At 41.9% G+C, this 23,488-nt stretch overlaps 1 protein-coding gene across 1 annotated transcript; it reads right to left on the bottom strand.

The window, feature by feature from the left end:
- Positions 1 to 3,716: 3,716 nt before the first annotated feature.
- Positions 3,717 to 15,036, bottom strand: FBXO7 (F-box protein 7). Its single transcript, XM_044441266.1, has 9 exons — positions 14,809 to 15,036; positions 12,589 to 12,880; positions 12,157 to 12,384; positions 10,684 to 10,825; positions 9,331 to 9,414; positions 8,133 to 8,225; positions 6,298 to 6,474; positions 5,586 to 5,623; positions 3,717 to 4,401 (listed from the first exon to the last, which is right to left on the bottom strand). Exons 1-9 carry the CDS (start codon positions 14,928 to 14,930, stop codon positions 4,042 to 4,044), a joined length of 1,536 nt encoding a protein of 511 aa, XP_044297201.1. The 5' UTR covers positions 14,931 to 15,036; the 3' UTR covers positions 3,717 to 4,041.
- Positions 15,037 to 23,488: the final 8,452 nt, after the last annotated feature.

The following is a 23,488-nucleotide window of genomic DNA, read 5'->3' on the forward strand; positions in this document are numbered from 1 at the left end:
TTCCCACTATAAATAACCCCAGGCTGCAAATGGAATCTTTCATGGTTATATTTCTATAGGTTCCTTATACAGCACCTTAAGTATCAGTGTGTGCTCTTCATTGACTCGTTTTAAAAGATCCCACAGATGATTTGAAACAGCTAAGTAAACAGCTTTTCCATGTAACCCCACTGAACCAAATCTACCCCTCCACACTCAAGCGTAACAACTTTCAGGAGATCATTTTAATAATAATCTCTGCAGAGTAAAACATCATTGACAAAGGAAGTGGCTCACAGGTTCAGAGCAAGGCCATTTGTAGCAGATATTTTGGTCAATATGCAGCCTGCATAAAATCTATTCTGGCATTCCGAAGAGCAGATTAGCTCATCATTCGGACTCCAACTGTTTTGCTCCATCAGCCACAACAATGCCACTTGCCCAAGACTTGACAGCATCTTTCCGCTGATCCTGGGTAATAAAATGCTGACGTTCGACAGCTTATCCTGGAGCACCACCATGTGTTGGCGAAAGAATACACAAGTCCTTGAATTATGCTTATGAGCATGCACAGTGTAATTCAAGTTATATGCAGCGTTAAAAGCCATAATGAATTTCAGGTAAGAAACTGAGTGAAAAAAATATTTGAAATACTGCAGGATTAGAATCTCATGCCTGTTGAAATCTCTCAAGAAAACACAGGAGCCGGGAAATAGCAAGGCAAATTGGAACACCCCCTCAGATATCATTTCAGGAGAAGCTAACAGGAAAACAGCCAGCCAGCCAGCCAGCCCAAGTGCAGCAGCCTCATCCTCCAGTGGCAGCAAAGCAAGGGGGCAACAGTGCCTCAAGGGAGAGAACATGGGCAAGAGTGCTTCCCTCCAGTCCCATTCCATTTTCTCTAGTGCCATTGTCAGAATTAGACCATGGTGGCATGAACTCTGGGCAGCCTAGCAAGAGCAGGGCACAAGGCAAGTAAAAAAAAAAAAAAAAAGGATGGGAAGAGAGAAGAGAAAGAAGTCACTGCCGGAGCTCTCTGTTCCATTCTCACTTTGAAACCAAGAGAATGCTTGACTTCCTTTTTACGCTATCTATGCAGCACTGAAGTAAGCAGGACGTTAGTCTGGCACCGTGCTCTGGACAGAAGCAGAAGTCAGTGCTTTAACTATGGCAGCTGGGCTCAGTGATAAGGCCACCGCAAGCATGTCATTTGCCTTTACCAATCTTAAGTGAGCATAGCCAGGTTCAGTGACGCATGAAGTCATGCTTGGTGCCCTGCCTCAAGCTAACAAGTGCTGGGAGGAAGCCGCAGTTTCTCAATGGTCAGAGATGTGTAGTACATGTTCTAGAGCTGAGCTTGAGCAGGGTCAACATTCCAGTCCTGCTTAAAAGTTCCCTGCAGCATCTGCCATTTCGTACACGTTACCTTTTTTTCAGAGCAAGGCAAAAGCCATCACTCTTGCTGGTGTTGAAGTTTTAGCAGCAATCAGGCTTGCTAGCAGTGCTTGGAAGTGCAACTCAGCATTGGACATATGGAAAGGTCATTCCTCATGACCTTCTACTTAAAGCAGACGTGAGCAAGACATGCTCTGTAATGCAGGCCAGGCTGACCTCCCCAGCATGCTCCGGAAATGACCAAGAGTCATGCCAGCCAAACCGATGGGAGTACAAACTGACCTTTTTACCATTGTGCACTACTCTGCTGCACAAACTCGGCAGCAAACTGCTGGGCAGAGAGGCTGCTGCAGGAGTGTGGCTCCAAGGGAAGGGGCCAGGAGAAATGAAAACTGCACTGATGCTTCCACCCGAATTAAAAGGAACGTGGTTGCATCATCCGGCCATCTTAGGCTGAAGTTTCCCAGCAGTCACACTTGCAGGACTTTCTTCAAAATAACATTCCAAACAAAACTGTTTCCACTTTAGCATCTATCATGTAGGACAGCAATACAGCTCTGATACTTTGCCTGAGTTGCCTGTGATCTCAAAGTAACAAGTGCATAGTTTGAAATTGTACCAGAATCAACTAGTCTCCTGGAAATAGCTAGAACAAGGCTTCCCTTGTGCAGGCAGCTTAGTGTGAGGAAATACTGACATCTTTGTTCAAGCAAGTCACTTTGCTTAATCTACCTCACAGGGATAAGTTCATTACATAGCACTGAGGTACTACAAAAAAATGATAGCTCATCTCACAAGCAGCCAATTTTGCCAGCAAAAACACAGAGTATATCAAGTGCAAAGGGTTGCTGAAGAAAAAATCAAACTTTTATCTCCCTCAAAGGGTTTCATACTGTATATGAACTTGGTAAAAACATGCCACTATATCGGAAGTCTCCTACCAAGATAACTGGAAGGAACCAGTGGTTTGGATGTACATCAGAGCTCTGTTACTATGCTCAAACCATTTTCAAAGGTAATTTAGGCATGTTCCAATTATAAATATTTATGCTGATAAATGCTAGTTAGCAATGGGATGAGGTACTATGAAGACTTGGTTGGTGCTTGCAACTGTAGCAATCTGTGCTTGCCAAAGCTGAATAAGAGCTAAATATCAAGAGCTACTTCTGGATATAAAGTCATGTTTTAAAAAGCTTTAAGACAGCATCCTTAGAAATAGTGTGCCCTTTCCAAAAAAAAAAAAACTATGAGCAAATCTAGTGAAGGGGAATGCAAGCAATAAATATCATGAAGTACTACTGCCCAAACAGAAACCATTATGCAGACACATGTAATCTACATGCCAAGCAACCTTAGTTTGGAGATATGTGCACAGCTGAAAACATTCTAGTTTCTGCCTATTGTGTAGTATTATGTGCAGCTGCATTTAGAACCGATTAAACCCAACTTGGAATCTAGAAATAAATTGGCTTTACAAGTTCAGCACAACCCGATCAACTGTAATCAAAGTATTCTGGGTTGTTGGCTGACAGGAAACATCCAGGGATGTAAGCACCCACTGTAATTAATTCTCCCTCCCCAAGCAAGAGAATGGGGGAGGGGCAGACAGTCTCTGTTCTAATCAACCTCTTTAGACAGTGTTGTTGTACCGAACCTCCAGGAAGGAGGTACCTCCTGTATTCTCTAAAGACACACCACCAGGTTGATTGAAACAGTATGAACTTTCAGAGTTACATCCGCTGCTTTGTAAAAATATGTTTAGTTTGTCAGCTATACTAAAACCGTACCAGAAACGAGTAACTTTATGCAGACAAAATAACTAGGAGCAAGGTTGATGAAAGCAAGACTCATTACCATCTATCACTACACAGATCCCATCTTACTGAATTGTACAGTCAGTGCTGTCATTTTACAACACATTTCTCCCGCTACTTGCAAGAGGATCATCAAGTCTATCTTTTTATCAGAACTTTGGGTATTCTTGCTCATGGTTTTGGTCAGATTCTGAACTGCACCGTAGCATGTTATTATTCAACTGTTTGTAGATGGATTGTTCAATGTTTTATTATTTCAAGTGTAAGAAAAACCATGTTAACCCTGTATTCTTTGTGCACTCAAGTCCAATACGAAAATTGCTTTTCAAGTAATAAAAGCAAGAAATACCCTTAACAGGTGACTGAAGAAAAATCAAATCGGACACTTCAGGGCCTGGTCTTTTGCCCAGAACAGTAAGTTCTCCCATGGAAAATAATTTTAATCAAGTCAGTTATTCAGGAAAACATCACCACAAATATTCAGTAGACATATTTACAAAATAAGACAATCCAGACCAACATAGATGGTTGTGTTTAAAGTGCTCTTTATCTGATGCAGCAAAGGCTAACCACCTTTTGCCTTCTACAAAGCAATTTGCAGATGGTAATGAAAAGAATAAAGTGTCCCACAGAGTTCCGTTGGAAAGGATCTCTAGTCCTAAGGGAGGCATCACTGGCTATTTGCACTGAGTTGCTGGGCCCAAGTCCCTGGCATCAAGATATCGTAGAATATATGCATTGCCGTGATTTAAAAAGCATATATCAGAGCCCTGTAGCTGAAGTATCCTGCATTTTCAAAGAAAGCCCAGGAACAGGGAGGTTTAAAATCCTAAAGCCAAGGTCACAAGAGGTGTCATATGAATGCACGGCGGCTATCAATGGGGCGGCCTCGACTGGCTCTTCCTGGGAGGGTGGGATTGGGTTCCTGAAATGGTACAAATGGATCAAAGTGTGGCCCAAGAGGAGGATACTGACTTGGAAGGTCCGCAGGGCCAGGGAAGAGGGAGTGGATTGGGTCTCCAATGTACGAAGGTGCTGGCCTTTCATCAAATTCACCACCAATGATAGCTGGAGGATAAAAGGGATTTGGTGGGAAAGGATTGGGATATAGTGGGTTGGGATGAAATGGGATGGGAAGGGGAGGAGGGGGCAGAAACATCATGTGCCTCCACCTCAGGGCATCCTTCTTCTGCTTCAATTTTTTCTTGTACAGCTGCAAAGGAGAAGACAAAAAGTATAGGTTTACTTGAGAAGTATCCACGGTACTAAAAATGCTTCTTAAAACATTCATATCTATGTTGTTGTTAATCGCGAAGTCATGTCCAACCCATCACGACCCCGTGGACATTCCTCCAGGCCTTCCTGTCCTCCACCGTCCCCCGGAGTCCACTTAAGCTCACACCAACTGCCTCAGTGTCTCCATCCAGCCACCTCATTCTCTGCTGTCCCCTTCTTCTTTTGCCATCTATTGTTCCCAGCATTAGGCTCTTCTCCAGGGAGTCCTTATTTCTCATTAGGTGGCCAAAGTATTTGAGTTTCATCTTCAAAGTATCTGGCCTTCTAAAGAGCAGTCAGGGTTGATCTCCTCTAGGACTGACTAGTTTGATCACCTTGCGGTCCAAGGGACTCGCAGGAGTCTCTTCCGGCACCACAATTCAAAGGCCTCAATCCTTTGGCGCTCAGCCTTCCTTATGGTCCAGCTTTCACAGCCATACATTGCAACTGGGAAAACCATAGCCTTGACTATACGCACTTTTGTCGGCAGGGTGCTGTCTCTGCTTTTTAGTATGCTGTCTAGATTTGCCATAGCTTTCCTCCCCAGGAGCAAGCGTCTTTTAATTTCTTGGCTGCAGTCCCTGTCTGCGGTGATCTTGGAGCCCAGGAAAATAAAATATGTCACTACCTCCATTTCTTCCCCATGTATTTGCCAGGAAGTGATAGGACCGGATGCCATGAACTTAGTTTTCTTATATCTATAGCTAACTGTATTTAAGACAATGCATTAACCAACGCACCGGCACACACACCTCCCCACCAGCAGAAATTTCTCCAACAGAGCAGTACCCCCCAAGAGCTTCATAGTTTCAAGGAAAATGTAGTACTGGGCTGGTCTCACTTCAAGTCTCTAACTTATGGATAACAACATTTTCACTTGAATAGAGAATCTAGACCAGAACTCAGCTCTGCTCTGTTCCAATGAAGTTGTGCAGGCTGGCATCAAAGAGAATGCAGTTGCTCACTAGCTCCTTGAGCACATGTCAGCAGGTGAAGAACTTGCCTCCTGTATTAATGGAAGTTTCACTTAACTTAGGGCTTGCCTGCAAATCGCTGACTCTCCTGACTGTTCTTTTTGAGAAAAAAAGACCTACAAAGAAACGTATCAGGACAGCCACTTACTTCTTTCCAGTCTGTGTCTCGAGACCTGGCAACAGGATCTGCAAAGAAATGGAAGAATTCAGTCTGATAGAAAAATGCAATATAGATTGCCCTATGTAAGAAAGGAAATATACTGCCCTTAAGTTAGGAACCCTGTACTGGTCACACAACGTCCACAAGCAGGCCTTCTGCAATTGATACTAAACAAAATCCTATCTCCAAAACAGCTGCCTAGTTGCTGTGCTTTTGGATCCAAGTATGTTGCTGGTTCCCCTGAGAACAGCCCTATGAACATTCAAGCAGCAAACCGAACAGCATGGGTCCTCAAACTACGGCACGCGGGACGGATCCAGCCCGTGCTGCCGCCCGCCACCCGCCATGCGCAGGAGGTGGTGGCTTGCTCACTCGGAGATGGTTTTGGACTCGTTGGGAGATCTCCGAGTGAACGAACTGCCGCCACACGTGCCCAACGCCACCTCGCACACACCCGGCAACACCTCACTGGCCCACACACCCAGGCACACCCCCCCCCCACTGGCCCACAAGTGCAGCCGCCACCTTTCAACTGGTCCCCTATTGAAAAATTTGAGGACCCCTGTCCTACAGTATAAAACTGCATAAGACTTTGCCTTTCATTAGATTAGCCTGCCAAAGTGCTACAGGCAGGTGAGTGTGGGATCAAGGCACTCACTTCATTTATATGTAATTAGAAAAAATGCGAATAAGCAGTCACCTCTGAAGTCTCGCAGGTATATGAATCTCCACAGCAGTTGATCATTTGAAGCAGTGTAGAGGTCATGGCAAACAGCAGACAAAGAGATAAGGGAGCGGACATCCAGAAGTCGGAAAATCCGGAGTTTCAGCTCCAGTGGAAGCACCACCAAGCCAAACACATCTGGTAGGTTCAAAGCTGAGACAATAGAATGGTGATTGGAGGGAGCAGTATTATCCATAACACTACGGTAACACTGGTCTACAAGGAGAAAGCCTTGGAAATGAAAGTAGCTAAATCTTACCAGAATCGGGTCACTAATAAAGGAAAATTAAGTCCTGAGTATTAATTGGCTCCAGTTTCCAAGATACAGGTCAAAATTGCATCAAAATAATTCAAAATTATGAGGGGGATGTGTGATTATACTCCATAAATTTTCTGCAAAATGTGATATAGCAATGAGAATGGTGCCACACCAATCATTATAAATTTATTTTTATTGATGCCAATAACAAAACTTTCCATTCATTTAGTGGTTTTTCATGTAACGTTTTCATGCTTTTTGCATGAAAAACTGACCAGCTCTAACAGATTAAACAGCAAGGTTCCATCTTTATTCGGTATCCAAACTGCGCTTTTTGGCTTTTCTCTTGTGAACTGCAGAAGAATCATCCTGGGAGAGATTCCAGCAGCAAACAGCAAACATGGACGGACTCCATTTCCCTTGGTATCTTTTCTCCATGCCTGTGATATCCTGGTGGAATCTCTCCCCTTGCTCAGCACTCAATGGGAGTAATGCTGGATACCTAAAACAGGGTCACTAATTTGTCTAAGGTTTATGTATTAGGATCACCTGGATTTCTGTAGGAGCCAAGGGAGTGAAGAATGCCAGTTGCACCCAATGCATTTCAACATGACAGAAAAGATTCCCAGGAAGTCATCACTGTCATATCAGGAGTTGATTGACCATTTTACCATAGCTATGCAAGTCCCTTAATAATGAATTATTTCCTATATTTCAGTGACCAAACAATCTCCCATACAAAATAGTACCAGGACTAGTCTGACTAAAGTGAGAAAAGAAAAATCAACCTATTCTCAATTATTTCAGTTAGAGATGTAAAGCCACCCAAGTGGTAAAGACGCATGCCTGAATGGTTGTCCAGTAGACACTGACTCTTTTATGGCCTCTGAAATGCACACCAGACTTGAGATAACCAAACCTTCACTTCCCTACCTCCAACACCAAACTGATCAGGCAGGGACCCAATGACATTAACTGTGTTCAATATATGAAGCATTCTATGAAGCATTTTCTCTTGGCCTAGGAAAAAGTACCTACACAGATCAAAGCTAACATTTTATTGCTGACTATATGGTCGAACCCCATAGGAATCAGCTGCTCTGCCCAGCTCAGCAGCAGCAGAGGTCTTTTCCCTTGAAAAGGAACATGAACCTTTTGAACACAAACTCAAGATTAGAGAACAGGGGTGAATCCTAAACAGGAGGTGGCAGATAACTGGAGTTTAGTTCATACACATGCTCACACACACAGCTACGTACCAACAACGTACTGCGGCCTACTAAGCAACAGAAAGTTCAGCATGCTAGGAGCAGATTCAGGCTCCCAGCTCAGACAGAATCCAGACGTATGGAGAGGATCACTCAATCTGGTGAGCCTATTCATCTAACAACTGAAAGGGTCATGGAAGCTAGTGGGGTCTGACTATAATAAATGTTCCACTCTCAGATATCCTTGAGGTTCCTATTACCTGCCCAGCTGCCATACCTATTGGGTGACAAGCACACTATTTACAAAGGATCCACAATATGCTTCCTTCGTCACTCCCTCTTACCTTGCCGGGCAGCAGCCAAAAGAGGGTACACCAGCCGATCTTTAAAGAGACGAGAGAGCTTCTGAAGGTCTTTATATACTCCGACAACATTTGCTTTAAAAAAAAATAACAAAATAACATTTCAATTTCAACTGCATCTTAATGTCAGGTTTGTAAAAAGCTATTTACTGTGATATCCATTTGCAAGTAAAAATCACTTGCAATAAGGCAGAAAAGATTTGCTTCTCTTAATCAGATTGGCAGCATGCCACAACAATATATGTCTATGCAGGATAGTGAAATTTGCATGAGCTGGTAACCTTTGTGAAATTATTTGCAAGACTCAACAGTATAGCACCTATATCAGAATCAATTTTGGCTTTTCACGCATGGGAAATGGAAAACAAATGACAAATATTCATTGCAAGAACTACTATGGTGAAAAAGACTCTTAGACTTTTAAAATATTACAACTGGACAGCCATCTGAGAGAGATGGTTCAACATGAAGTCCTGCACTGAGCAGGGAGTTGGACCTGATGGCCCTCTGGCTCTTTCCAACTCTTCTAATCTATGATTCCAAGACTTAAAACTAATTAGGCTGGCATCCTTAAGAAGCCCTATGTTATTCACCTTCTGCCCTCAGATTTTCCAAGAGGCAGTTCCCTCTTCTGGCCAATTGCATGTCATTACATAACAAGATTAATAGAGGCAAGCAGCCTGGTTTGAGGACACAATTAAGACAGCAAGATGTCTTGTTCAGTATATAGCCCTACAGAAGTGAATGGAAGCATACACACCACATATATGGGAGCCTATGACTCACTTCCAACCTAAACCAGAATTTAGAACCAAGTATAAATTGCACAAGCAAGAATGCAACTGTGCAAAATGTCAGAGCTCACACACTCTCCCATCCCCTTTCATCCATCCATAAGCCCAGGAATGTTGTTCTTCTATAGCATCTATCTTCCAAGAACCTCAAAAATTAGCATGAATCTTTGGGAATAAAGTATGTGGAAACCTCAAATACCTGGCAAGATGCATAGTTACAAAATTTGAAAACATCTGCTGCCAAGTGTCCTCTGCTTCACTCATGCAGTTGATTTCTTCAATGTTATTAACTACCAAAATTAGTATAACACTATTTCCCTATTTTTCCTCCTTGCTGTTCCTGACTTAAGACTGAGATCACCTTAAAGTCAGACTATATCAAGTACCTGAGTCCTGAAAACAGATAAAAGATGACGGCAGAAGCTGCAGTCTCTTCACACTTTTGATGTCACCAACAATCTTTAACATTGCTGCAAGACACACAAAAAGAACACAGAAAACATCTAATGAAAAATTACTTAGCTCTCTTACTCTCAACAACAGTTTGCATCCTACACCATGCGGCTGCTTATTTTCTATCTTGATATCAGAATGAAAACTGAATGCTGCATTCTGTTTAGAACAGATGTCTAATGACAAACACTTGCTTGATGTAGTTTGTGTTAGCCCAAAATATACACCAACTGCCATTAGCATCTATACAGAAACCCAACATTCCTACTGTATGAAATAGAACTAAGCAAAAAAATAAATTCTGCCGTATCACCGGAGGTGTATTAGCTCAGAAACAAGTTTCACTTTTTCATTTGTCAAAATATTTACTGACTATTGTATCATTGTACCCAACACTAATGAAACTTTTCAGAATTGTATTTGGCCCATTTCTCAGAATATACACCACACCGAATACTTATTTATTTCTGAAAGCACAGGTTTAGAATTCATAAGAACAGTCCTAAAATAGTGTGCCTCAAATATCCAGGAATAAGAAACAAACACCTCTAGGATAATTGCAGCTTTGGGGGACGGTAAGTTAATAAAATCTTATAGTTTGAATACTTGCACATTGTAAAGTGTCAGAAATAAGCAACTATGCAACCAGCCAATCATATCTTGCTTCTTGTCTCTCTGCTCAGCATTTTGCACTGACCCACTGAAGATGCCACACAATCCGCTAGAATAGTTTCATGAAACTAGCTGAAGACTCTACTGGTGAAGCAATACCTTATAATGTATTGGTTTGCCAGGAATCCTCAAGAAGACAGACAATGTTTTACAGAAGGAAAACGCAAACACGGCTAACTAATTTAACTGCAGAAAAAGCACCAGTCTTTGTGCAAGTCAAAATCAGGCTTTAGTACAACAGGTTTATAAACAAGGTTCTTTTTTTGGAGACAGACATTTTTGATGCTGAATCTGAGGTATGGAAATGAAAGCAAACTTTAAAATATTAAGAAACACTAGATTTGTCTTGTTACCAAGTAAGGAGAATGCTTTAGCTTGTTTCATAACTTGCAGGTCAGGGGTCTATTGCACACAGCAAGAAGAAACCTAAAACATTCAGGCAACCCAGCAAAACACCTGGGTTTTGCTTCATAGCCTGGAGATGTCTACTGGGACATCAGCACATAACTCAGTTGGAGCTCATTTCATGTTTCTGCTAAGGGTGAAAGAATATGGAAGGTGAAGAGTAACCAGCAGAATTTGTTTCAACCACAGGGGAACTAAAACTTTCTTACCATTGACAACGATAAGATCCCCCAAAGGCACACAGGTAAGGGCAGCAAAGCCATTTTCACACAGGGGGTGGCTATACTGCAGCTTATAAACACCTCTGTTCCTCCATTTCTCAGGCATTAATGTTGCCTTTGCTTCTGTCCCCTAGGAATCATGAAACACAGTTAACATGTAAGGCCCTCTGCCTGCTCCCCCAAATGGCCCTCTCGTAACATTAAAAACTGAACAGGGAATTTGATTTGGATATTTCAAATACACAACTTTTTAGAGTAGACAGTGGTGAGGGTCATTTGGCATAAAAGATTGCATTGCAGTATAGTTTATACTGCTTTATCTTAAACTAAGACATATACAAGTCATGTGAACTATTCAGCTAGAAAAAGGAAAGTTATTCTTGTTCATCATAAGGAAAATTGAGAAAGCCAACATAGCATGGTATCTTTGTTAAAGTAATTATGGGGTCAAAACTGAGTTGAATATAGAGTTGTCTCTTTAACACACAAGATGGCAAACATAGCAAACAGGAGGTAAAGGGAAAAAAGGGCTGATGCACAAGCGAGGAAGTCTGGATTTAATTACAGTCTCAAGATGGAACATGAGAAAAAAAACTGCAGAAGTCCAAGTTAGGCCAGGATAGTTTCAGGTCACACCTAGGGTTCTCCCAAAGGCTGCTGGGATAAGCAGCAATACCTGGGTTCATACAACGTAACAACCCAAGGTAGGCTGCTGTCTCATGTAAATCAAGACTGCTTCCCACAGAGTGGCTTGTTTGAGAAGCTGCAAATAGATTTTTCCCTCACTTTCCTTTGCCCTGACAGCTGTCTAAAGGTGACCGATCAAGTCAAAGCAAAGCCACAAGTGATCCATATTTACAAAAGTATGTGGCTAGAAGAACCACCTTCATGGTGAGAGATCTTGGGGTTTTGAGTGTTTCCTCTCAGGATGTCCTTGTGCCTCTAAATTTTCCAACCATTCCTAAGACTCTGGGTGCTAGGAAAGGTGGAAAAGTGCACCCCTTCCTTTTGCTAATGCTTGCCTTTGACAGCTGTTAAAGATACAAATTTTCTTTGAAAAATGGGATTTAGAAAGGGCTGGCCTGGGTAGTTTGGCTATGGAAGTAGACGTGACACATGTAGCATACAGGACTCATGTTCAGATTGTGGTTTCCCCATGGTTGGGCACTGTGGGAACAGAACCTTGACTAACTGGAACTATGATCTGATCTGGCATGACTCTACTTATGTGCCTTCTATATGACTTTCAAACAAAGTGTGTTAGCAGCAGTAGAGGAAGTGCTGATTTCCAAAGAACATTAAAAATTGAATAAGGTACCAAAAATATATCAGGAAGCTGATCTCTCGCTTAGACACTGCACTGCACTGCACTGCCTGCACTGAGGTAAGGAGAACTATCCTAACTCATGCTGAAATTCCCATTCCATTTCAGAGAAAGCTGATCCTTTGCTTTTTGCTTACTTGAGGTACGTATCCCGTCTCCATCATGATAAGATGGATCAGAACTATCAAGGCATCATTGGCGCTGGTACATTCTGCAGAGTGGTAGAGGGTCTGAAGTGAATGTGGCACTTGCCCATCTGTAGCCTCACAACAAAGCATTGGCTCTGAAGGATAAGAACCTGTAGCTTCTTGGAGGTCAAGGTCATCTGGAACAGTCTCTGAAGCAAATGCTTGGCTGGATCCTGCCTTGAAAGGACAGCAACAGAAACAGGAGACCATTCAAAAAGTAATACTTCGCTGTGAAAACTGATGAAGAAAAATGAAACAATGGCTTTCTTTGAGAGATCTGGACTCTCTGAAGCGACTTAAGCTGCTCCAAGATTGTCTTCAGATCTTTCCACATTCAGGAGTCATAAAATGCTATAGTGTCTTGAAGTCTTACAGACTTACCGTATTATCATTCATTTGAATGGCATCTTGGACTTTATGATCTCCTGAATGTCCATTGTGTCCTTCATTAACCAGGTTTGTGGATTGACTGTTGCATAGAGCTGAACTGGATGGCTCATGATTATTCTGCAGGAGAGGCAAGGATGAGGAGGGTGCCGAATGTGTTTCATCAGCATGTTCTAATATCAAACATATTAAGTCTCCAGAAACGATCCCAAATGATGCTAGGGTTTCCTGGTCTCCAGAAAGGGAGTCTTTGTTGTTCAAAGTTATTGCAAACTTGGTATCAGAACTGCAGTGAAAACAAAACCGCATAGCTGAAGCATACATTCCAATTACAGTCTAAGTGCTGTCTCCAAATTTTAAAAAAAATCTATAACCGTACCAAGAAGTTGTTATACTTTCTTTTACGCCTGCTATGCTTATTTTAGCCCATTGCAAGCATGTGGCTAGAAGCACTCACAGAGCAGGATCTGTCTGGCAAACTGAAGTACAGAATTTTTGTAGTTAAGTACGTCAGATAGACATAGGCAAATGCCTTAACTGGGCCAAAGTCACAGTGTAGAGAACAAGCCACTTTGAGCCTTAGATTTGTGTTTTCCTCTCACCCTCTTCCACATGCAAGCAAAAGAACTTTCACTTTAGAAAGGGGCTTGGTTATCATCTCCAAAGACCACAAACACTGCATAACTGAAAGAAAAGCTTTCACTTTCCTTCTCTTATGCATGAAAGAGAAGGAAGGGCCATTAGATCACCTGAACTGTGTGAATGTGTGCATTCTTATTAGTGCTTCAGCCCAACTTCCTATGCTCCACACCAAATCTGAACTAGATTTAAATGGACTGTTTTTTGAAGATAGTATATTTCTGTATCAGCAGTCGCTAAATTATAATTCTTAAAACACTGAGCAGAAAAGAAGCCAACCACAAGCTATGTTTTGCTACTATGTTCCACATTTATGTTTTGATATGGAATACCACACCTGGTAGGGCTTTCATCTAATTAAACTTAGAGAAGATTCAGTAAGGATATTAAAATATTAGAACAAGTGGCAGAATTGTTGAATTAGCTTTACATATAACATCCAAGTTATAATGTAACAGCTTTTTCAAATAACGTGTTGTTTTACTTACAACATATGAACATTTTAAAAATAAAAACAGACTAGTTTGTTTTTTTTTTCTGCTGTTGCCCACTAGCCAGTCACCCCAAGCAATCTAACAGACCACAATTCTGTATTCACATTTAATGACAACCCATTGTCTAAAAACTCCACAGTTCATAACACAAGAATAAACCATCATTTTTCTTCATGGGTTGTTCATGGCTAACAACCTATAGTTAACACAAAGTTTTGGGCTTAGTCATTTCTGGGCTAGCTCTTTTATTCTTTCCATTAGTGTTTGGGTCGGTTTGTTCATTTGCTTTTTTTTTTCCCCCTTGTTTAGTAGGCTTTAACATAAACTGCCAGTTGTCAGCTCTTCAAGGACATTTTAAATTATCAGATCATGGTAGGCACCCATTTCCTCATCTCCCGGGAAAATAATTCAGTGGGGCCAATTTTTGTAAGGCCAACATGGTGCTCAAACTTCTTTAGTAAGATCTGCAATGATATAATATCACATCACGTGAATGAATATAGAACTAGAGTTCAACCGTTGTAATAAAAATGCAATCCCAAGCACAGTCATTTGGGAGTAAATTCCAATCCCTTCTTCCCATTTCAAGCAGTCACTCTCTCCTGCACCTACAAATTAGTCCGACATTAGCAAAAAGCATGAAATTATACAGAAAAAAAATCTGTATTAAGAACATAAGAAGGACCTTAATGGATCAGAACACAAGTAACTTTAAAGCACCATTTTGTTTCCTCAAAAACCATCCAGCTGTCTCTGGTAGACCAGAGAAAGTAGAATAAGTGTAATAGCATTCTCCCGACTCACATGCTCTAGTGACTACAGTAAACAGGCATTAAGTCTCTGATACTGGAAATAAGAACCATTCAATGATAACGGTAAACCCCATGAATTCATCTAATCCCCTTTCAAAGCCATCCAAAATTGGTTGTCATCACTGTATCTTGCGATAGCAAATTCCACATTTTCGCTGTTTTCTCTCTTCCTCCTCTGTCTTCAAAGCAGACCCTCTCATGGCCCAGCTCACCCATTTATTCTTCCACTCCCAACACTAATCCCGGTCAAGGCTGTATCCACACGTTACCTGTAACCCCAGGTGGGCAAGAGGATCTGGGAAAGGTGCGCGCGCAGGTCGCCCAAAGTTGGCTCCGCCCCCGGCAACTCCAGCGGAGCCGTTTGCTTCTGCATCCGTATTCGGAGCTTCATAGCGGCGGCGAATCTTCCCCTCTCGCCCGTTCCCCCTCCCGCAGGAGCCAAGCAGGCCCTTCGACAGCAGTTGGGGCGGAGGAAGTCTAGCGAGCGCGGGGGCTTCTGGGTGTAGTTGTTATTGTTAGTTTTGGTAGGCGAGGCACCGCCTCTTTCACCCATCCACCCCCGCGACCTCTTGATGACGTGAAGCCCCCGCCCCTCTCTCGCCGGGCTGCGCCTTTTTACGCAGCAGGCCCCTACGAAGCTGTCGAACGCACCCGGAAACCACCGATACTTCCCCCTCCCCCTCCCCCTCCCCCTCCCCCACAGAAGATCTGGGGGAAATTGGTTCTCGATAGATAATTTCTGTACCTGTCTCCGTTAGCTTTCAATGCGCATGCGCGGTTTTCTTCGCCGGCAAGAGCTGAATGCATTCTGCAAACAGGAAGAAAAGGATCCGAGCTTGCGATTGCATGACTTTTTAATTATTAATTCAAAATGTAAAGTTAATGGTTTATATTTATTAATAGCTTTCCTCATCCAATCTCAATCTGAGGCAGCTTGCAGTCAGTAAAATAATTAAAGCCATAGAACCCAACCAGGATATGGATAGGATTGCACCATTAACCTTTTTGGTAGTGCGTTGTAATCGGCTGGAAACTGCGGGATAAGCTATGACGCCAGTCGAAGTCTCGCCCAAGAACGGCAATCGTAGGAAATCTTGTGACGATTTCCTTAAGCTATAATGGCACTACAAAATTGAGCATGTCTACTCAGAAATAACTCCCATGGAGTGCAATGAGGATAATTCCCGAATGTGAAGAGGATTGTAGTGTAATTGAAAATGAAAATTATCTGATAGTGTGAAGAGGATTGTAGTGTAATTGAAAATGAAAATTATCTGATAGGGGACCTACTGAAGATTTCTGGAAAATTAGAAGTACATGAGCTACTGCTTAGCTCTTTAGATGAACAGCCCTTTTTTAAATAAGGGTGTGTGTCATTTTCTCTTTTTCATAGCTTTGAATTCGTATATGGGAAGATGTAGGTCGGGTGCAGGGTTGATATTTCTCCGTGGTTTGGAGAAATTACTTTAGAAATCTACCTGCCCTGGAATATAATTCAGCTCAAAGAATTAGTTTGGGTGTGGCAGAAGGGGTAAAGATGGGGAGAGAATTACTGGATTTTGTTTGCAACAAAAACATTGTAAAACCTGCAATAAAAATATTTAACAACTTCATGGAGGATGTAGAAAAATCAGGATGATTTCATGCCTCACAAAAAGAGGTGTAAGAACAAGATGGAACACAGAAATTTAAGAATTTTCATTTTTTGATTGGGTATCCTCCCTGAGGGATTGTGGGAATGTTGCAGACATAAGCTATGACTTCAGCAAAACTTTTGACAAAGTCCCCTGTGATATCCTGATTAGCAAAGTAGCTAAAATTGAGTTAGGTGGAGCAACGATCAGATGGATCCACAGTTGGTTAGAGAATCAAAGAGTGCTCATCAGAGGCACCTTCTCAAACTAGGGAGAGGTAGTGGGGTACCTCAGCGTTCAGTCCTGGGCTCAGTGCTCTTCCACATTTTTATTAGATGAGAAAGTACAGGGAATAATTATTAAATTTTAAGATGACACAAAACTGAGTGGGATAGTTTATATTCTAGAAGTCAGGAGATTTAAGGTGATCTTGATAGGGTGGAGCACTGGACTGAAAAGAACAAAGTGAAATTCAATAAGGACAAATGCGAAGTTCTGCACCTAGAAAAAACCAAATGCATTGTTACAAGATGGGGACTACTTGGTGCAACTGTGCTGAAAATAGAAGGATCTTGGAATTGTAGATCACAGGCTGTATGATTCAACAGGGTGATGTGGCTGCAAGAAGGGCAAATGCTCTTTTTGTCTGCATTAATAGAAGTATTACTTCCAAATGTGTTACACTAGTTCTCCTTTACTCAGCACTGGTTAAGCCTCATTTGGAGTACTGTGTCCAGTTAGATGTAGACAAGCTGGAAAGGGTTCAGAGGGGAACAACAAGGATGAGCCAGGAACTGGAAATAAAGTTCTATGAAGAGAGATGGAAAGAACTGGGTATGTTTAGTCTGAGGGGAGCTATGATAGCACTCTACAAATACTTGAAAAGCTGTCACAAAGAGGAAGGACAGGATCTCTTCTCAATCATCCCAGAGTACAGGACATGAAATAATGGGCTAGAAGCTAGATTCTAGCTGGATATCAGGAAGATTTTCCTGACTATTAGAGCAATACAACAATGAAACCAATGACCCAGGGAGGTTGTTGGACTCTCCCACACTGGAGGCATTCAGGATGCAACTCACAGCCATCTTAGAGGGATGGTTTCACCTCTGGCCCCTTCCAACTCTACTATGATGCTACTATGAAATGAACATTCCAGCTCACTTTTTTACACATTCCAATTGCAACTTTTGGAACTACCAAAAGTAATTAGGTTCAAACCAGAACAAAGTGTGCCCTAAATTACAAGCCATTGGAAGTTTAATCATAACCATCAAAGGTCTGTACACTCAAACATCATTTTAAAAATCCCTTTGGAAAATGCTAAATACGTGCTGACAGTTTACCCATTTCTGCTGTTTGCTCTAGAGCAATGTTTTAAGCTTTTAAGTCTGCAATGTTTTAGCCTCTAAGCTGAGCCAAACACAGAAAGTGTTGCTCTTAGACATTCTCACTGCTCAGGGGTTTGAGGAGCATACAGCAGTCTTGTATCCTGCAGAAACTGAAGTGCCTTCACAGTACTGGCTGGAAGACTGACCTTAGAGTAGACTTGTACTTCTTCACAATATGCCATTGAAAAGTTGATCAAGACAGAACAAAATATATTTCTATCCTATTTCCGTTCTGTTTTTCCTGCAAAACAGTCGTAACCATGGCAGCTGACAGCAATATCCATATGGAAAGCAAAAAATTAATTACAACAGAGAATAAAAAATAAAAAGCACAGCATTAAGGGAAAATGTACCAATCAATTTTTAACAAACCAGTTTGAATGCTAAAGACCTACTTAAATAAAAGCGTCTTTGCTCGCTGATGGACAACATAAAAGTGGAAAAGATTTTCAAAAAGTTGTAAACAACTACAACAACAAATACTGAAGTATTTTTATGCTCTTTTGTTAGCATGGCACAAACCTGTCTTGAATGAGTTAAAAACTGAGGAATCCCACTGTTGGTGCAAATATGGCATAGAGGTTAGAGGGCCAGACTCTTGAGACCTGGGAGATCTGAGTTCTAGTCCCCACTTGTCCATGAAGTTGACCAAGGGACTTTGGGCCAGGCACTGATTCTCCACATGTCCTAGCCTACTCCTACCACCTGAGCCAGGAAAGCACATAGACTGCCACTGGCCACCATTGCCACCACTACTGTCCTCCCGCACCCAGGGTCTGTATCCTTCCTTCCCCGCCCACCCATTCTAGCCCTTCTTTACTGCCATTTTCACACTGCCACTTGCAAGGCAGCCATGCTCTCTGAAGAGCCTGCCCTGGGCCCAGTCTCAAGTCATATCTCCACAATGCCTGACTCCAAGGAAGGATTCCAGGGATTACAACCACAGAATACTTGTGAAGCACTTTAAACACCCAAAAGTGTTAGGAATGTTTAACTAACACTCCTAAATTAATATCAAGAAACGTACAAGCATCCTGGATTCCAGAAGACTGTAAGTCTTATTCTTAATTATACTGTAACCAACCTACAATGAATCTTCAGATGATATTTTGCTCATAAATCCAAGCAACCTGCCTACCATTAAATATCTCATAACATATTTTTTAGGTGTTTTGCAACTTGGTATCTCCCCTGTTTATTTTTAGAGTCAGTGCCTGTGCAGCACCCTAGATTTCATTGCATTCCCAGCACAGTGCTGTAAGATATTGGACAATAATTCTTGGGTGTGATGCTAGATAATTTTTCTTCCCACCAAAAGTGCTGCAGTAAATATTCATCATTTGACATGGGAGATGGTGGGGTGTTCACTCGGCCAGGTGACTGACAGAAAGTAACAGGATATTCACTGCAGGAGCAATGTTTGACCACCTTTGTCAAAATAATAGAGCCAGGAAGGTTAAATGCATTTAAAACTGTGGAATGTATTCTTTTCATCAATGAAAAGGCTAGGCACTGATCCAATGCAACGTGCAAACAGTATGTACTGAGCTAACTAGAAATACACTAAACAAAGGAGTAATTAATCTGAAAAAAACCCCAAAAGTTCTGTACTGAGCATTACAGTGTATTGGATTAGCCTAAAAGGCTTCTAATTTATTTTAGTATTCCTTATATATTTTAAATATTAATATTTTGCTTTTTATTATGAAATTACACGGTAGTGTACACAAGTCATTAAAACAGCAATTAAAAACACACCACTATAAATAAACACAGAATAATCAATAAATTATATATTGAAGATCACCAAATGCCTGCTAAAATGAGTAGGTTTTTAATAAGTGTTGTACCAAAACACTGTCATGGTTACCATATTGTTACACAGCAGGAGGATGAGGAGCGATCCATGGATGGGGTGCCACACTGGAAAGGCCCTCTCCCTGGTTGCCATCAGATGTTCCAGTGCAAGTGGAAAAAACTAGCAGGAAGTCCTGGTCTGCAGATCTCAGTGAATGGGCAGTTGATATAGAAGAAAGAGTTCCCACGGGAAACCTGGTTCCGAGTTGTTAAACTTCTGCCCTTCTATATCAACATCATGGAGAATCTGTCACACTAAAATATTGGCAGGCAGTGCTGTTATCTGAGCAAAACCAGGGCTCATGGGAAGCTTCCCTGATTGGCAATCCAAGTGTCAAATTTGTACTAGCTGGCATCTCTGGATCTATCTGAAAGGAGGCCCTACACAAGTATGTGGCAATAATCCAGCTTAGACATTACCGGTGCATGGGTTGGTACAGCATTCTGATTTTGGAGCTAGGAATTGGAGCTCAGACCCCTTCCCGCAGAAAGAACCATACCAACCGATTTTCTGAGGCTGGGAACTCAACTTTGGAGAAGGGTAAAAGGAAGGAAGGAAGCTGCCTTCTTCTTGAAGGAAGACAGGTGGAATAGAAATATATGAAATAAAGAAATTCAATGGGGCTTACACCTGGGAAGTCTGTGGTCTTTTTATATATCATGGGACAGCATCTCGAAGCTGTCCATTGGTCCATCCTATTGTGAGAAATCTGAGGAGAAAGATAGGAAGACAAATAAAAGATATTAGGTTTAATGGAGAGGCAAGATTCCTGACAACTAGAACAAGGGGATCTAGATGGCATTTAAAAAAAATCTGTCTACAGTTAAGCACAGAACCTGAATTGGCAGGGCATCTTTAAGAGCAGCAATGGAAACATGGAGCTTCAATAAGAAGTCTTCTTCTCTGGATAGAATCCACCTCCCTGCTTCATTCTGACATTTTTTTTCTTTGCAGTTTCCTTAACTGCAGCCTAAAGAATGTATGTAAATACATTCAAATTTTTTCAGTTTCACAGCAAGAAGAGAATAGATTTCCATGTTCTGGAAATGGAAAACTCTCCATTCATGACTTAAGTAAAACCTCTTCATAAATTTCTGGTGTGTGAATCAGCAAGACCTGTTATAAATCTTGCTTCTGGAGAACTTCCTGTCCTGTTTTGTTCAAAACGCAATCACCTCACCTATTAGTAGTATGAATAATGTCTCTTTCTTTTGGACCACAGAGGCTGCTTGGTCTAAATTTTGACAATGGGCTAAATTCTGCTTTTCTGTTCCTGTGAAAGGGGTTTTCATTCCCCTTTTCCCACTGCAGCCTTGCTTGCTCCTCCATTCCTCCAGAGTGCCCCCAAACCCTCCAGAGCAAATCTGGGGGTGTGCACAAGCTCCAAAGGGAGTAGGGCACAGTTAGATGCTGCTCAGAGTTCTGAGTAATAGGAAGAACTCTGCTGGAGCAAAGCCAGGTCCAGAGCATTCGGTTCACAGTGTCCAACTGGCTGCCCGGGGGAACTCAGTGAGTCAGCTTTTTTGACAGCAATTTGCAATCAAACCAGTCTTACCTTACAATAAAGATATTGTTTTAAATAATATTGTTTATTGCCAGACTGGGTCTTGCTGGTTCACAACGGAAGCAAAAAATCTCATGTGTCAAAGCACTCAATATGTGCAAAGGAAGCAAACAATCTCATGTATCAAAGCACTCAAAATGTGATCATTGTGCAGGATCTTAAGATGCCATCTGGGGCACTTTGTTAAGTCATTACAGCCCGAGCCAAACTAGGTATGCAGATCTGTGTGTGTGAACTCAGATCAGCACCAAATACATAGAAAGAGGAACTGAGGGCTACCGTTTAACAGAAAAATGGAAATGTTTATGGGGGAGGCTGGACCTTCTCCTAGCCTGTTTAACTTGGAATAGTTTTCCCTGCCTCCACTGCAGTTTTTCTTCAGTTGAACTAGAATGCTGTCAGTATCAAAGCTCAGCTGAAGAAAAGTGTGTCTGGCAGAACAGACTGTGGGGAGGTTAAGTATTCATCAGTACAGTCTTGAGTCAGTGCCCTGCTCCCATTCAGAGCACCCATTCTTTGGTTACCAGCTCCTTTTTATGACATTGTGGCAGACACAGATCAGCTGCTAACTTTTAAGTATGACCTCAGATAACCTCTTCCTGTACAGACCTTTAGGTCATGTTCAAATTACCCATTCCAGGTGCCTCCTTCAAAGGCAGTGTGTAGGTGGCTACTAAAAGAAGGGACTTTTCAGTGATGGCCCAGTAGTTGTGGAAGGAAGGCATTCCCTAGAGAGAGATGCCTGGCATCTACATTGTAGCTTCTTCAGTGCTCATTACAGACTTTTTATTTTCCCTAGCTTTTCAATTTTTAAACTGTGTTTTAGTGTATTTTAGACATTGGGCATGACTTTTCTCTTGCTGGCTCTATTTTTGTTTTATTCTGATGCAGTTTTGACTTGTTTTTTGTATTACGTCCATATTATACATTTATATACTTTATGTTTGTTAATATTTATCTTATTTTTATCTTATTTATCTTAATATTTATATGCCATCCCATCCCAATAGACCATGTAGAGAATTTATTGTTAGTTGGCAATTTTAAATAATTTCATTAAAAAACTAAAAACTTGTGTTAAAATAATTGCAGTTCTATAAGCAGCTTGGATGACTGAAGAACTGTGATATCCAGACATAATATAAACAGTTAACAGCAACTAGATATAGCAGTATCTGTGGATGGCCTCAACGGATTAAAAGAACAATGAAGTACGCCTTTGGGGATGGATGGTCTCCATGTGCAGAGCTTCCTGATGTAACCATTTCATTCTGCTGCAAATAGACCTTTCTTCATACAACTGTACTGTGCTGGCTTGTTTCATCACCGTCATTTCTATTATAAATCTCAGTTGTCAGACTGACTGTGTGTGTCTAGTCTTCTTCATCATACTTTTGTGTGGGTAGCTTCTTAGAGCACAGTCCTGTGCCAGACAGGATGATTTGCCAGTGGAAAATCCCAGGCTGGATTTCTTGACATTACCAGCTGAATGGAACATATAGTCTGTGATGAGAAAGCCTTCAATCTAACATCTAAAGAGCAGCTGCCATTCAGAGTACTAGATACTAGGGATCTCGATAGAACAGTCAGCATCTAAGCAGATTCGAGCCAGGCTGAAGTACCTGTATTCTGGAAGGGCGTTTGATTCTATTTGACTAACTCTTCCCAAACAAGCCTCTCTCAAGCCGGTGCTGTCCAGTTGTGTTGGAGTGACACCACTCCCAGCATCACATGACAACACGACCAATGGTCCAATGCATCTGGGAGGGCACCACGTGGCATGGGTGTGCCGCTCAAGGGGGCTGTGAAGCTCAAGTCCTCTCTGGATCCCCTGGGTGGAAGGGGCCAAGCCACATGCTCACATCAGCTGCCAATGCCAGGGAACATTGAAGAATTCATGTGATGAGTCCAGCAGACTCTTTGATCTTCTCTCACTTGCAGCAGAAGCTGTAGCACAGGACAACATGGCCCTGCTGCTGAGCATTAGTGTGAACAACATGACTCATGAATTCATTTAGGATCCCCTTCAGTGTAGAATCCTGAAGCTCTCCATATGCCTGATGGAATGTGCTGATGCCTATGAAAGATTATTCCAGGATAAATCTGCTGGTATTTAAGGTGCCACAAGACTCTTGGGTGTTTCTACTGAAGCAGACTCACATGGCTTCCTTCTGGAAATTATTAACAGTGGTCATTCACAGTTGCTGATAATCAGTCTGGTGTGAGGTAAGCCAATTAACACAGTGTGATAAAAATCCTTTATTCTGAGTCTGGCAATAGAATGAATCCTTTTGATGAATTTACCGGTATCTGCACACCTCTTCCAATCTGAGTAACTTAGCTGGATGGTGCTGATCTTAGTTGTTTAAGAAATTGACCCTCTAGGCAAGCAGACCCTCAAGCTGTAATCTCCAGAGAGCACTTTTCCCAGATTTCCACATTCAAACTTGAGCCTGGGTTCAACTTCTGCTGGAGTGACTACCAGAGGAGAACCCAGTATGC

This window comes from Varanus komodoensis, unplaced genomic scaffold (genome assembly GCF_004798865.1).
Source record: "Varanus komodoensis strain SLA01 unplaced genomic scaffold, ASM479886v1 scaffold39, whole genome shotgun sequence".
NCBI classification, from domain to species: Eukaryota; Metazoa; Chordata; class Lepidosauria; order Squamata; family Varanidae; genus Varanus; species Varanus komodoensis.